The sequence below is a fragment of the Cebus imitator genome, unplaced genomic scaffold, assembly GCF_001604975.1.
Source record: "Cebus imitator isolate Cc_AM_T3 unplaced genomic scaffold, Cebus_imitator-1.0 Scaffold267, whole genome shotgun sequence".
NCBI lineage: Eukaryota > Metazoa > Chordata > Mammalia > Primates > Cebidae > Cebus > Cebus imitator.
The window spans coordinates 3,133,902-3,147,400 of NW_016107582.1; the positions used below are offsets into that span (position 1 = coordinate 3,133,902).

The 13,499-nt window shown below is 39.9% G+C and overlaps 2 protein-coding genes and 1 non-coding gene across 3 annotated transcripts in view; 2 read left to right on the forward strand and 1 right to left on the reverse strand.

Moving 5' to 3' along the window:
- Positions 1–13,499, forward strand: part of HAUS6 (HAUS augmin like complex subunit 6) — a 57,145-nt gene that overhangs the window by 25,573 nt on the left and 18,073 nt on the right. The window contains 4 exon segments of the mRNA XM_017500661.2: positions 509–731; positions 5,162–5,288; positions 6,646–6,748; positions 10,095–10,176. Coding sequence (XP_017356150.1) covers positions 509–731; positions 5,162–5,288; positions 6,646–6,748; positions 10,095–10,176 — 535 coding nt within the window.
- Positions 4,022–4,124, reverse strand: LOC119467228. Its single transcript, XR_005195768.1, has one exon. It is a non-coding gene; the product is annotated as a U6 spliceosomal RNA (small nuclear RNA).
- Positions 10,972–13,494, forward strand: LOC108284018 (Golgi-associated PDZ and coiled-coil motif-containing protein-like). Its single transcript, XM_037728530.1, has one exon. It carries the CDS (start codon positions 10,989–10,991, stop codon positions 12,138–12,140), a length of 1,152 nt encoding a protein of 383 aa, XP_037584458.1. The 5' UTR covers positions 10,972–10,988; the 3' UTR covers positions 12,141–13,494.

Genomic DNA, 13,499 nt, shown 5'->3' on the forward strand with positions numbered 1-13,499 from the left:
TTTTTTAGATGGAGTTTTGCTCTTTGTTGCCTAGGCTGGAGTGCAGTGGTGCCATCTCAGCTCACTGCAGCCTCCACCTCCCAGGTTCAAGCAATTCTTCTGTCTCAGCTTCCTGAGTAGCTGGGATTATAGGCACTGGCCACCATGCCCGCTTAATTTGTGTATTTTTAGTAGAGACCAAGTTTCACCATGTTGGCCAGGCTGGTCTTGAACTCCTGACCTCAGGTGATCCACCCTCCTCGGCCTCCAAAAGTGCTGGGCTTATAGGTGTGAGCCACTGCGCCTGGCTAACATTTCTTTTATTCTAGTTTTCAACCTTTTACATAATATAAAAATGTAGCAAGGCCTGTTAGTTCTTTCACAGTAGTTTTCATTGGACCAAAATTATTTAAGTCATTTTATGTTTGGGGGTATTTGATTTTTTTTTTCTCTCTTTTTTAAGGTAAACTTTAATCGTAAAAAGCCTAAATGTATTTATGGAATAGTTTATTATTGTATCAACTTATAGTTCACTACTTTTTTCTCCTGATTTTTTAGTTGCACATAGGAAATGTTTATGAGGCTGGAAAATTAAACCTCTTAACAGTTATTCAATTATTGAATGAAGTCTTGAAAATCATGAAATACGAAAGTTGTCAGTCTGACCAAGCAGGATTGACAGTAGACCTTCACTACCTTGAAAAAGAGACCAAATTTCAGAAGGAAAGATTATCAGATCTGAAGCATATGAGGTACACTAGAAAGATCTGCTGTTTTACTGTGGGAGGAGTAGGGTGGTTTTCTCAGCAAATATCTTGTATAACTTTAGTAGCTCTTCAGCTTTGGTATATAAGCATGAGAATTCTACTAGTACTCAAAAACCTTATTTAATCAACTCTTGGAGATACACATGAAGCAGAAAGGAAAAGCAAAATTAATGGAATAAATGATTTGCTCCAAATGATAATTTTTTTATGAAATAATTTTAGATTTTCTGTAGTTTCCATTTGTTGGGTCTAATCATTAAACGAGGTTTTAGAAAAGTTTTTTTTCTTTTGAGGTGAAGTCTTGCTCTGTAGCCCAGGCTGGAGTGCAGTGGCACAGTCCTGGCTCACTGCAACCTCCGCCTCCTGGATCCCGGTTCAAGTAGTTTTCCTGCCTCAACCTCCTGAGTAGCTTGGATTGCAGGCATGTGTCACCATGCCCAGGTAATTTTTGTATTTGCAGTAGAGAAAGGGTTTCACCATGTTGGCCAGGCTGGTCTTGAACTCCTGACCTCGTGATCCACCTGCCTCGGCCTCCCAAAGTGCTGGGATTACAGGCGTGAGCCACCGTGCCTGGCTGAAAAATTTTTTAATTGAGCAGAAAGAATAGAAAATAGGGGCTGCTTCTATGAATGGTTAGACAGTGGGAGTGACAAAGAGTGGGAATGGAAGTCCTACCCTACTCAAGTTTAGAGCTAGGAAAAAATTCTATTTTAAAAATAATGGAGTGGCCAGGTGTGGTGGCTCACGCCTCTAATTCCAGCACTTTGGGAGGCCAAGGCCGGTGATCACCTCATGTTGAGAGATCAAGACCAGTCTGGCCAATATGGTAAAACCTCATCTCTACTAAAAATACAAAAATTAACAAGGCATGGTGGTGGGTGCCTGTAATCCCAGCTACTCAGGAGGCTGAGGCAAGAGAATTGCCTGAACCCAGGAAGCAGAGGTTGCAGTGAGCCGAGATCACGCCACTGCATGCCAGCCTGGGTGAGTGACAGAGCGAGACTCTGTCTCAAAAATAAATGAATGAATACATAAATGGAATATTATNGCTAAAGTGATCCTTGCACCTTGGACTCCCAAGTAGCTGGGACTATAGGCACACACCACCACACCCAGTTAATTTTTATATTTTTTTGTAGAGATGGGATTTTGCAATGTTGCCCAGGCTGGTCTCGAACTCCTGGGCTCAAATGATTGACCTGTCTCAGCCTCCCATAGTGCTGGGATTATAGGCATGAGCCACTGAGCCCAGCCCCCAGATTATTTTCATCATCTCAAAGAAAACCCCCTAACCCATTAAACAGTGAGTTTCATTTTCCCTCTAGTCCCTGGCAGCCAGTAATGTACTTGTTTTTTTTTCTTTTTTGAGATGGAGTCTTGCTCTGTCGCCCAGGCTGGAGTACAGTGGCACAATCTCGGCTTACTGCAACCTCTGCCTTGGGTTCAAGCAATTCTCTTGCCTCAGCCTCCCGAGTAGCTGGGATTACAGGCATATGCCACTATACCAGGTTAATTTTTTTTGTATTTTTAGTAGAGACAGGGTTTCACTATGTTGGCCATGCTGGTCTTGAGCTCCTGACCTCAAATGATCTGCCTGCTTCAGCCTCCCAAAATGCTGGGATTACAGGTGTGAGCCACCATGCCTGGCTGAGTAAAATACTTATCTCTGGATTTGCCTGTTCTGGATATTTCATATAAATGAAGTCATACAATACGAGGCCTTTTGTTTTGGCTTCTTTCACTTACACTGTTTTTAATTTTGCACAATGTTTTCTCAAACTGATTTCAAGCAATCTTCCTTTCTTGGCCTTCCAAAGTACTGGGATTACAGGCATGAGGCACCACATGTACAGTATTTTCAAGTTTTATACATCTTGTAGCATGTATCATCTTTCAATTTTTAAAAATCATATTTGTTCAGATATAATTCACATATAATTCACCTATTGAAAATGTATAATTTTCTTGGTGTTTGCTAAATTCACAAATAATGTGCAACCATCATCACAATTGTAAACATTTTCATCACCTTGAAAAGAAAGCTCTTACCCTTTAGTTATCACCCCAAATCCCTCTTCGCTTCTCCAGTTCAAAGCAATTATAAAGATATTTTCTGTCTCTAGAGCCCCCTGTGTGGATTTTCATATGGATGGAATCATATAACATATAGACTTTGTGACTGGCTTCTTTCACTTAGCATAATGTTTTCGAAGTTCATCTAAGTTGTGGCACATATCAGTCAGTATTGCATTCCTTTTTATGAATACACGCCATTGTATGCCTCTACCACATTTCGTTTATCCGTTCATCTGTTGATGAACATTTGGGTGGTTTTCACCTCTTGGCTGTTATGAGTAATGCTGCTATAAATATCTGTACAGGTTTTTTGTAGAAGCTCACAATTTTTTTAACATGAAAGAATAGTATAATAATTAACCCGAATATCTATCCCCGTTTCAACAATTAACATTGACCATATTTGCTTTATGTGTGTTTCTATGTGTGTATATGCTAAACCAAATAAGTTCTAGATACTGTGACACTTCACTCAAAATGTTTCAGCATACATTTTCATAAAAATGAGTATTTTCCTAAATAACTACCACACTATTATCATACCTAAAATAATTTTCACAATATTTAATATTCATTTTGCTCAGTTGCATAGTACTTGTGTACAAGACATTTTAATTAGTTTCAGTAAATGGATAGATAATTGAAGGAATGAATGAATGAATGAAAAACAAATTATATAGCTAAATTGGAGGAGGTAATAGTTGGAGGCTATAGTTCAGTCAGGCGAAAGGTCATGACAGCAGTTAGCACAGGACTTAATCACTGGGATAGATAATTGGTTTGAGAGTCAGGTATATTTGGGGAGTACACTGGTTGGAAAAAAATGTAGACCAGAGAGCAAGGCTCAGTTTAGGTACAACCAGAAGAGACAACATAGAAAAAAGTCTGCATGGGGCTGGGCATAGTGACTTACACCTATAATTCCAGCACTTTGGGAAGCTGAGGCTGGAAGATTGCTTAAGCCCAGGAGTTCGAGACCAGCCTGGACAACATAGTGAGACCTACTTTCTACAAAAAATAAAAAATTAGCCAGGCATGGTGGTGTGTGCCTCTAGTCCTAGCTTTTCAGGAGGCTGAGGTGGGAGGATCGTTTGAGCCCAGGAGTTCAAGGCTGCAGGGAGCTATGACTGCTCCACTGCACAACGCTCCTGCCTGGGCAAGAGTGAGACCCTATCTCTCTTTCTCTTAAATTTTAACTTAAAAATTTTTTTTAAATTAAAAATTAGTATTATCCATGATCAGGGGCCATGCTAATCTTCTCTGTATTGTTCCAATTTTAGTATATGTACAGCTGAAGTGAGCACAAGAGATTCTGTTTTTTAAAAAAATAAAGAAAAGGCTTCATGGTTTGATAAACGAGGACGAGCTTCAGATAGAGCATTCTGGTTCCATGGTAGCTTTAGACAGTCCTTAATTATGATAGAATTCTTCTGAAAGGTCTTCGTTTTGTTTTTATCTTTTTTGATCTTATTTTTGAATTATTATTTCTCTCTCTCTGTCTTTTTTCAGATCCACTAGTCAACAGAGCTCTTGGCATTGTGTTTTTTATGTTTTTGTTTCAGCTGGGAAAGGGCTTTTGCACTCTTGTCCAGCTTAGTTTACCACTTTGAATCCATGAAATTCTTATGTCCATTTGGAGGTTTCTTTACTTACTTTTATACTGAGGGAAAATGTGTCTGTTTAGGAAGTCCAGTTAGAAGTTATACTCTTGGGAGTCCTTTTTTCTTTCCTAGTATACCTTGATCTGAGCTAGGGTACTTAAACATTATTTTATATTTTTTGTGGTAAAACAACCTTTTCCGCCTTCCTGTACCTTATATACTGCATCGAAATTTACTTTAAAAATGTTTTTAAGGCCGGGCGTGGTGACTCATGCCTGTAATCCCAGCACTGTGGGAGGCCGAGGCGGGTGGATCACTTGAGGTCAGGAGTTCGAAATCAGCCTATCCAGCATGGCAAAACCCTGTCTCTACTAAAAATACAAAATTAGCCAGGCATAGTGGTGCATGCCTGTAATCCCAGCTACTCTGGAGGCTGAGGCAGGAGAATTGCTTGAACTTGGGAGGCGGAGCTTGCTGTGAGCCAAGATCACACCATTGCACTCCAGCTTGGGTGACAGGGTGAGACTTCGTCTCAAAAAACAAAAAACAAAAAATGAGAGAAAGGTATTTTAGGTTCTGAATATCACCTGTGAGAGTTTAATATGTATGTGGTATATTGATTGAACTTGCAGCAGTTCTCTTTCCTTTCACTTCTCTACAGCTATTGTTATTAAATTTTACTCAATGCTTTCTTTGTATCTTCATATTTTGAATAAAGTTTTTTTTTTTCTATTATAGATATAGAATAAAAGATGATCTCACAACTGTAAGACATTCTGTTGTTGAAAAGCAGGGAGAATGGCATAAAAAGTGGAAAGAATTTCTTGGTTTGTCTCCTTTCAGTCTAATTAAAAGTTGGACTCCAGTAAGTAATATTGACTTGCCCCTGCCCCTGGCCCACCTTTTTTTTTTTTTTTTTTTTTTTTTGAGACGGTGTCTTGCTCTGTTGCCCAGGCTGGAGCAGAGTAATCTATCATAGTTGGCTGGAGTACAGTGGCATGATCATAGCTGACTGGAATATAGTGGCATGATTATAACTTGTTGTAACCTTGAACTTCTGGGCTCAAGCAATCCTCCTACCTCAACCTTTCGAGTACCTGGCACTATAGGTGTACACCACCAAGCCTGGCTAAATTTTTCTTTAATTTTGTAGACAAGGTCTCCCTGTATTGCCAAGGCTGGTCTTAAACTCCTGGGCTCAAGTGATCTTCCTGCCTTGGCCTCCCCAACGTGGTGGGATTACAGGCATGAGCCACTGCACTCAGCCAGTTTGTCTTTTGGAGAATAGTTTGATATATGGTAATTTGTGAATTTATTGTGTTACAGATGACCTAGAAATGTTGTATGTATGTCATCTTTGCATTTGAGTCTAAAGTTCACGTGTATTCTATAATTTTCCTTTCTTTCTTTTTGCTTGGGCTAGAGTGCAATGGTGTGATCTTAGCTCACTGCAGCTGCCTGGGTTCAAGCGGTTCTTTTGTCTCAGCCTCCTGGGTAGATGGGATTACAGGCATGTGCTACCATGCCTGGCTAATTTTGTATTTTTAGTAGAGATGGGGTTTCACCATGTTGGCCAGGCTGGTCTTGAATGCTTGACTTCAGGTAATCCACCCACATCTGCCTCCCAAAGTGCTGGGATTACAGGCATGAGCCGTTATGCCCAGTCAGAAAACAGGACTCCTCTTCATGTGAGGTACTATGACATTTGAGAAGTTCAGGGACTAAGTAATCTCCCTTGCTCCTAATACTCTGCTTTAAAAATACTTTACAGGGCTGGGTGTGGTGGCTCACACATGTAATCTCTGTTTTGGGAAGCTGAGGCAGGAGGATCATTTGAGGCCAGGAATTGGAGACCAGCCCGGACAACATAGTGAGACCCCAACCCTACCAAAAAAAAAAACCCCAAAACTGGGTGTTATGGTGTATCCCTGTAGGCCTAGCTACTCGACAGGCGGAGGTGGGAGGATTGCTTAAGCTCAGGAGATTGAGGCTGCAGTGAGCTATGATAATGCCACTGCACTTTAGCCTGGATGAGGGAGTAAGAACCTGTCTCTGAGAAAAATAAATAAATAAATAAACAAATAAATAAAGTTATCTGATGTATGCTTGGTAATTGTCTGTCTTAGGGAGAAATGATTATAGATTTATTTATAGATTAACTCAGCGTTGTTATTGTAGTTAGCAAATATGTTTACTTCAAAATTGTGAATTTCTGTTTTAAGTCTGTAGATCTTTTACCACCAATGTCTCCCCTTTCATTTGATCCTGCTTCAGAAGAAGTGTATGCAAAGAGTATTCTTTGTCAGTATCCTGCTTCACTTCCAGGTTGGTTATTTATCTTTTTCTCTTTTAAACTTCCTTCTTGTCATTCTTTCCCATTATGATAATATTTATGTTCTTTGTCTTTTTTTCTCCATTTTTTTATTGTGGTGAAATGCATGTAATATAAAATTCACTATTTCAGTTATTGCAAAGTGTATAACTCAGCGGCATTTAGTATATTTACAGTGCTGTTTAGTCATTATCACTATCTGATTCCAGAACTTTTTCTTTTTCTTTTTTTTTTTTGAGACAGGGTCTCACTCTTGCCCAAGCTGGAGTACAGGGGCACAATCACAGCTCACTGTAGCCTTCACCACCCCAGGCTCAGGTGATCCTTGCCGCTCAGCCTCTCATGTAGCTGGGAGTGTAGGTGTGTGCCACCACACCCAACTAATTTGTGTGTGTGTGTGNATTAAAAATGTTTTTAAAAATTGTATTTTAGCATATTGAAAAGTATAGAGAATAATATACATACTTGTTTATTAAACACCACTTTTTGGCAAAGTTTTGCAATCTTCACTTTAGATTTTTAAAAAATGTACATATGTAGTTAATCCTTGGATATCCACCTTTCTTCAACTTCCTTACTGATTTCACTATTCTGAATATAATCTTTGTTCTGATTATGTTTATAAAATAATTTTATTACATATATAGGCTTATAGACTATACATAACATTTTTCTTTCTCTTTTTTAAAATTTATAAATGAAATTTTTCTTACAAATTCCAAAAGGTCCCATGTTAATGTTTGTATTTTTCAAACCAGGATCCAAGGAAGGTTAGTTCATTACATGTGATTGTTTATTCTCTTAGTAACTTTTACTCTAGAATAATGCCTCTCCTTTTTTTGAATGACATTGATAGAAATTGTTCTTACTGTTTACTTTGTTTAAATTGACCAACATGATTAATGACTTTTTTGGTCTATTCTTTTGTTTTTCTCCTTTTGAGAAGTGTATCTCAAAGCATATGCTTAATTCTTGGACTCTGAATAGTAAAATTCTCAGTCTTTTTGTGAAAATGTCTTCATTTTCACTCATTGTTGAATGATAGTTTGGTTGGATATAGAATTCTAGGTTGACACTTATTTCTCTTTTGGACTTTGATGATATGATCTCATTGTTTTTTGTTGTTTCTGAGTCTGTCTGCTGTTGGTCTAATTGTCGTTCATTTGTACTTAGATGTAATGTTGTGATCTCAGCTCACTACAACCTTTGCCTCTCCGGTTCAAGCAATTCTGCCTGAGCTAACTGTGTAGCTGGGATTCCAGGCATGCGCCACCACACCTTGCAAATTTTTGTATTTTTAATAGAGACGGGGCTTCACCACCTTGACCAGGCTGGTCTTGAACTGCTGACCTCAAGTGATCTGCCTGCCTTGGCCTTTCAAAGTGCTGGGATTACAGGCATAAACCACTGCGCCTGGCCTATTCGTAATTTTTTTTTTTTTTTTTGGGAGGGAGTTTTTGCTATTGTTGCCCAGGCTGGAGTGCAAGAGCACAGTCTCTGCTCACTGCAACCTCTGCCTCCTGGATTCAAATGCTTCCCCTACCTCAGGCTTCCAAGTAGCTGGGATTACAGGTGTGTGCCACCATGCCTGGCCAATTTATATATTTTTAGTAAAGATGGAGTTTTACCATGTTGGCAAGGCTGGTCTCAAACTCCTGACCTCATGTGATCTGCCTACCTTGGCCTCCCAAAGTGCTGGGATTACAGGCATGAGCCACTGGGCTCAGCCCATTTGTAGTTAGTTAATTTTTGATTTCTGGTTGCTTTTAAGGCTTTTCTTTGGCTGGGCATGGTGGCTCATGCCTGTAATCCCACTACTTTGGGAAGCGGAGGAAGAAGGATTACTTGAGCCTGGGAGACCAACCTGGGCAATGTAATGAGATCCTGTCTCTACAAAAAAATACAAAAAATTAGCTGGGCATGGTGTCACAAACCTGTGGTCCCATTTACTTGGGAGGCTGAGATGGGAGGTTGGCTTGAGCCCAGGAAGTTGAGGTTGCAGTGAGCCATGATTGTGCCACTGCACTCAGCCTGGGTGACAAAGCAAGACCCTGTCTCACAAAAAAAAAAAAAAATTTGAGAAAAGAATTTGCCTATTTGTGGTTTGTGTGTGCTTATTTATTCTGAAAGCTCTTAACTTTCTTCAGTTTTAGAAACGTATTCACCAATATCTCTTATAATATTACTTTGTCTCATATTCTTTTGTTCCTTTCCTTCCAAAACTCCTGTTGTTGGGACTTCTGTCTTTAATTTCTTTTAACTTCTCATTTATATTTATAATTTTTTTTGTATCTCATGGCTTCTTTCTAGGTATTTTCTTTAGATCTCTCTTATAACGCACTGATTATCTTTCAGTTATGTTTAATCTGCTTTTTGGCCTGTTTAGTAGTTAGTAGTCATAGGTACATACTTTTTACCTCTGTAAGCCATACTTACTTCTTTTCTATAACTGCCTGTTTTTTATGGTGTCATCCTCTTTCATTGTGGCTTCTGTTTCACTTTGGACATATAAAAATGGGGAAAGCCTTTCAGAAGGTAACATGTTGAAAAAGGTTGAGCCCTTGGACTGTCAGATCTTCTGTAATCCAGCCATGGCTTTCTTCACCAATCTTATTTCCCAGCATGCTTCCACTGGATATACCCTGTGCTTCAGCATAGCAACTTGTACGTCATTCTTTCAGTACTTTCATGCCTTCTTCCCATCCCCAGTCTGGGCTGGATGTCTCTCCTCTGCCTCGTTAAATTCTGTGTATACTTCTGTCATAGTACTGTATAACATAACACTTGACTCATCACTATCTTTTCCTAGGCTGACTCTTTGGAGGCATGGTCTCCATCTTTTATTTCTTTCCCATCATTAGTATGTTAGTAGCATGTAGTTATTCAGTTATTCAGTCATAGGTTGAAAAATAAATATATAAGTTGACCGATGTCATAAATGTGCACTGAAATATGCTAAGACTGTAACTTTTTGGCCTTGCTGTTTTTTTTGATAATCGCATGATCTGTGTATATAAACATGAGGCATATAACACTGGGGAACTATGGATTCTTACTCCTTGAAGAATACTAAATACTAAAACTTGTTTAGTATTCAAGAATACTAAAACTTGTTTTAGTATTAGCCATCATTTCTTTTATGAGAGCTAGATATTGTCTTATTACTTTTCTGGTCATCACTTTACACTTATCAATAGAAAACTATCTTTTCCTATTAGTGTGCATATTATTTTGATTTTTTTGTTTTCTTCTATATAGAAGTTGTTCTAGAATTTCAAGAGATCCTTGAATATTAGAATGTACAAACATAAAGAGTAATCAATTTTTAAATTTCTTTAGATACACATAAGCAACATAATCAAGAAAATGGTTGTAGAGGAGACAGTGATACCTTGGGAGCTCTACATGATCTAGCCAACAGGTAAAACAAATTTGATTTTCTTTTGTTAAACATTTAAAAATTTTTTATTTTATAAAAAATAGAGATGAAACGGGGTGCAGTGTCTTACTCCTGTAATCCCAGTACTTTGGGAGGCCAAGGTAGGAAGATTGCTTGAACCCAGGAGTTCTAGACCAGTCTAGGACTAGCAAGACCCTGTCTGTACTAAAAGAAAAGACAAACGGTTTGATCTTTCTAGGTTGCAGAGGCTAGTCTTTAACTCTTGGCCTCAAGAGATCCTCCTGCTTCAGCCTCCCTAAGTGTTGGAATTATGGTCATAACCCCCTGTGCCTGGCCCAAATTTGATTTTTATATTGATGTTTTTCCTATATTAATTTTATTTCCATCTTAAACCAGTTTTCAAACTTACGTACCCTGGAATAATGCATAATTTTGCCCAGTTTGTTTGTTCATTTATTTATGAGTGAATGAATGAATGAATAAGATGGAGCCTGCTCTTGTTGCCCAGGCTGGGGTGCAATGGTGCAATCTTGGCTCACTGCAACCTCTGCCTCTTGGATTCAAGCAGTTCTCCTCCTGGTTCAAGCTACCTCCCAAGTAGCTGGGATTACAAGTGCCCACCACCATGCTCAGCTAATTTTTGTATTTTTAGTAGAGACGGAGTTCTACCATGTTGGGCAGGCTGGTCTCAAACTCCTGATCGCAGGCGATCTGCCCACCTTGGCCTCCCAAAGTGCTGTGATTAGAGATGTGAGCCACTGTGCCAAGCTGATTTTGCCCTTTAACCAGACTATTTTTCTACCATAGACCCACATTTTCAGAAAAGGTCCAACATGGCAGCGGGGGCGGGCTGGGAGGTGGGACGGACCAAGGCTTCCGTGTGTTGCCGCCGCTGCCGCCTCAGCCTCATCCTCGTTACTCTTGGGGTTCGGGGGTTCTGTAGCTGGCGTTACCAGCGCGAGGTGAAGGGAGGTGACGGAGCGTCAGTGCGCGCGTGGGGGTCCCGTCAGTCCCAGCAGTTCCCCTCGTGCAGGGTGGGCGGCGAGGGTCTTCAGCAGTCGGGAGAGGCCCTTGACGGCGCCATGTCGGCGGGCGGCCCATGCCCAGCAGCAGCCGGAGGGGGCCCAGGGGGCGCCTCCTGCTCCGTGGGTGTCTCCCTCGGCGGGGTATTCATGTTCCGGTGGCTGGAGGTGCTGGAGAAGGAATTCGACAAAGCATTTGTGGATGTGGATCTGCTCCTGGGCGAGATCGATCCCGACCAGGCAGACATTTCTTATGAGGGGCGGCAGAAGATGACCAGCCTGAGCTCCTGCTTTGCACAGCTTTGCCACAAAGCCCAGACTGTGTCTCAAATCAACCACAAGCTGGAGGCACAGTTGGTGGACCTGAAGTCTGAACTGACAGAAACCCAAGCAGAGAAAGTTGTTTTGGAGAAAGAAGTACATGATCAACTTTTACAGTTGCACTCTATTCAGCTTCAGCTTCATGCTAAAACTGGTCAAAGTGTTGACTCTGGTACCATTAAGGCAAAATTGGAAAGAGAGCTTGAGGCAAATAAAAAAGAAAAAATGAAAGAAGCGCAACTTGAAGCTGAAGTAAAATTGTTGAGAAAAGAGAATGAAGCCCTTCGTAGACATATAGATGTTCTCCAGGCTGAAGTATATGGGGCAAGACTGGCTGCCAAGTACTTGGATAAGGAACTGGCAGGAAGAGTCCAACAAATACAATTGCCAGGACAAGATATGAAGGGACCTGCTCATGATAAGCGTTGGAACCAACTGGAAGCTGAAATACATTTGCATCGTCCCAAAACTGTGATCAGAGCCTGCAGAGGCCGTAATGACTTGAAACAACCATTGCAAGCACCACCAGGCCATGATCAAGAGTCCCTAAAGAAAAGCCAAGGTGTTGGTCCAATTAGAAAAGTTCTCCTCCTTAAGGAAGATGATGAAGGCCTTGGCATTTCGATTACAGGTGGGAAATAACATGGTGTTCCAGTCCTCATCTCTGAGATCCATCCGGGGCAACCTGCTGATAGATGTGGAAGGCTGCATGTTGGGGATGCTATTTTGGCAGTCAATGGAGTTAACCTAAGGGATACAAAGCATAAAGAAGCTGTAACCATTCTTTCCCAGCAGAGAAGAGAGATTGAATTTGAAGTAGTTTATGTGGCCCCTGAAGTGGATTCTGATGATGAAAACATAGAGTATGAAGATGAGAGTGGACATCGTTACCGTTTGTACCTTGATGAGTTAGAAGGAGGTGGTAATCCTGGTGCTAGTTGCAAAGACACAAGCGGGGATGTCAAAGTATTACAAGGATTTAATAAGAAGGCAGTAACAGACGCACATGAAAATGGAGACCTGGGCAATGCAAGTGAAACTCCACTAGATGACAGTGCTTCAAAATTTGATGATCTGCACAGTCTGTATCATAATAAATCTTATTAAATTGACTGTATCTCCAGACAAGATTGTTAGTCAGACTATTTTGAATTTGGGGCACTGGGGAAGATGGTGACAAAGACTATACAAAATCAGGGGAGGCTGTCTGTTGCCTAAATGAAAGACAGGTACTTCAGGGCTTCATGTGAACAATTCTAAATGCATAAAACCCCCTGTTTTTTTGTGGTAGGCTACAATTAGCTATTGCATGTAAGCAATTTTGATTTTCTTGAAATTCTAAGCACCAAAGCATGTGTTTCCCAAAGGGTATTACTGGGCTCTTAAGTACCAAATGAAACCCTACGGTTTTATTTGGTTCCTTTTCCCTCTAGTAGGAGGACAGTGCTAATTGGAATTTTATAAGAAATACCCTTTAAAATACAGAGAGTACATGAATTCATATTACATATTCTAGAATGTTAACTGTGGTGTTTGAGAAAACAGAACTTGACTCAAATGAATTGTAGAAATATAGACGACAATTTTTTTTAACTGAAAGAAAGGTTTTAGACTTAAAAAAAAATTTGTTGTGCATCCTGAAATCTAAATCAATACTTAATGATCATTTATTGTAATGAGTTTGCATTTTAGCTTTATTCAATGCAGTACGAAATAGTTTTCTTTAAGCAATCCTTTATTAATCAATCCTGCACTAGAAATAGTTTCTCAAAAGTTACTAAACATTTGACTTTCTTGGTTTTTAAAAGAAATGCAGATGAGTATAAAACATCTGTTCTCAATTATGTTGATCTGTGTGCACGGTATTGGAGCATTTACTCATTCATGTTGAGTCTCAAATGCTTGTTTTCTGGGATCCACAAAAGACAGTGTTATACAATTTGAGTTGTTCATAGTTTGTCTTGTGATAGTTCTGGCATTTAAAGATAAATTTTTCGCCGG

What these genes read in the sequence shown, in the direction of transcription:
- LOC108284018 (XM_037728530.1), top strand. Translation starts at nt 10,989, where the DNA reads ATGGCAGCGGGGGCGGGCTGGGAGGTGGGACGGACCAAGGCTTCCGTG.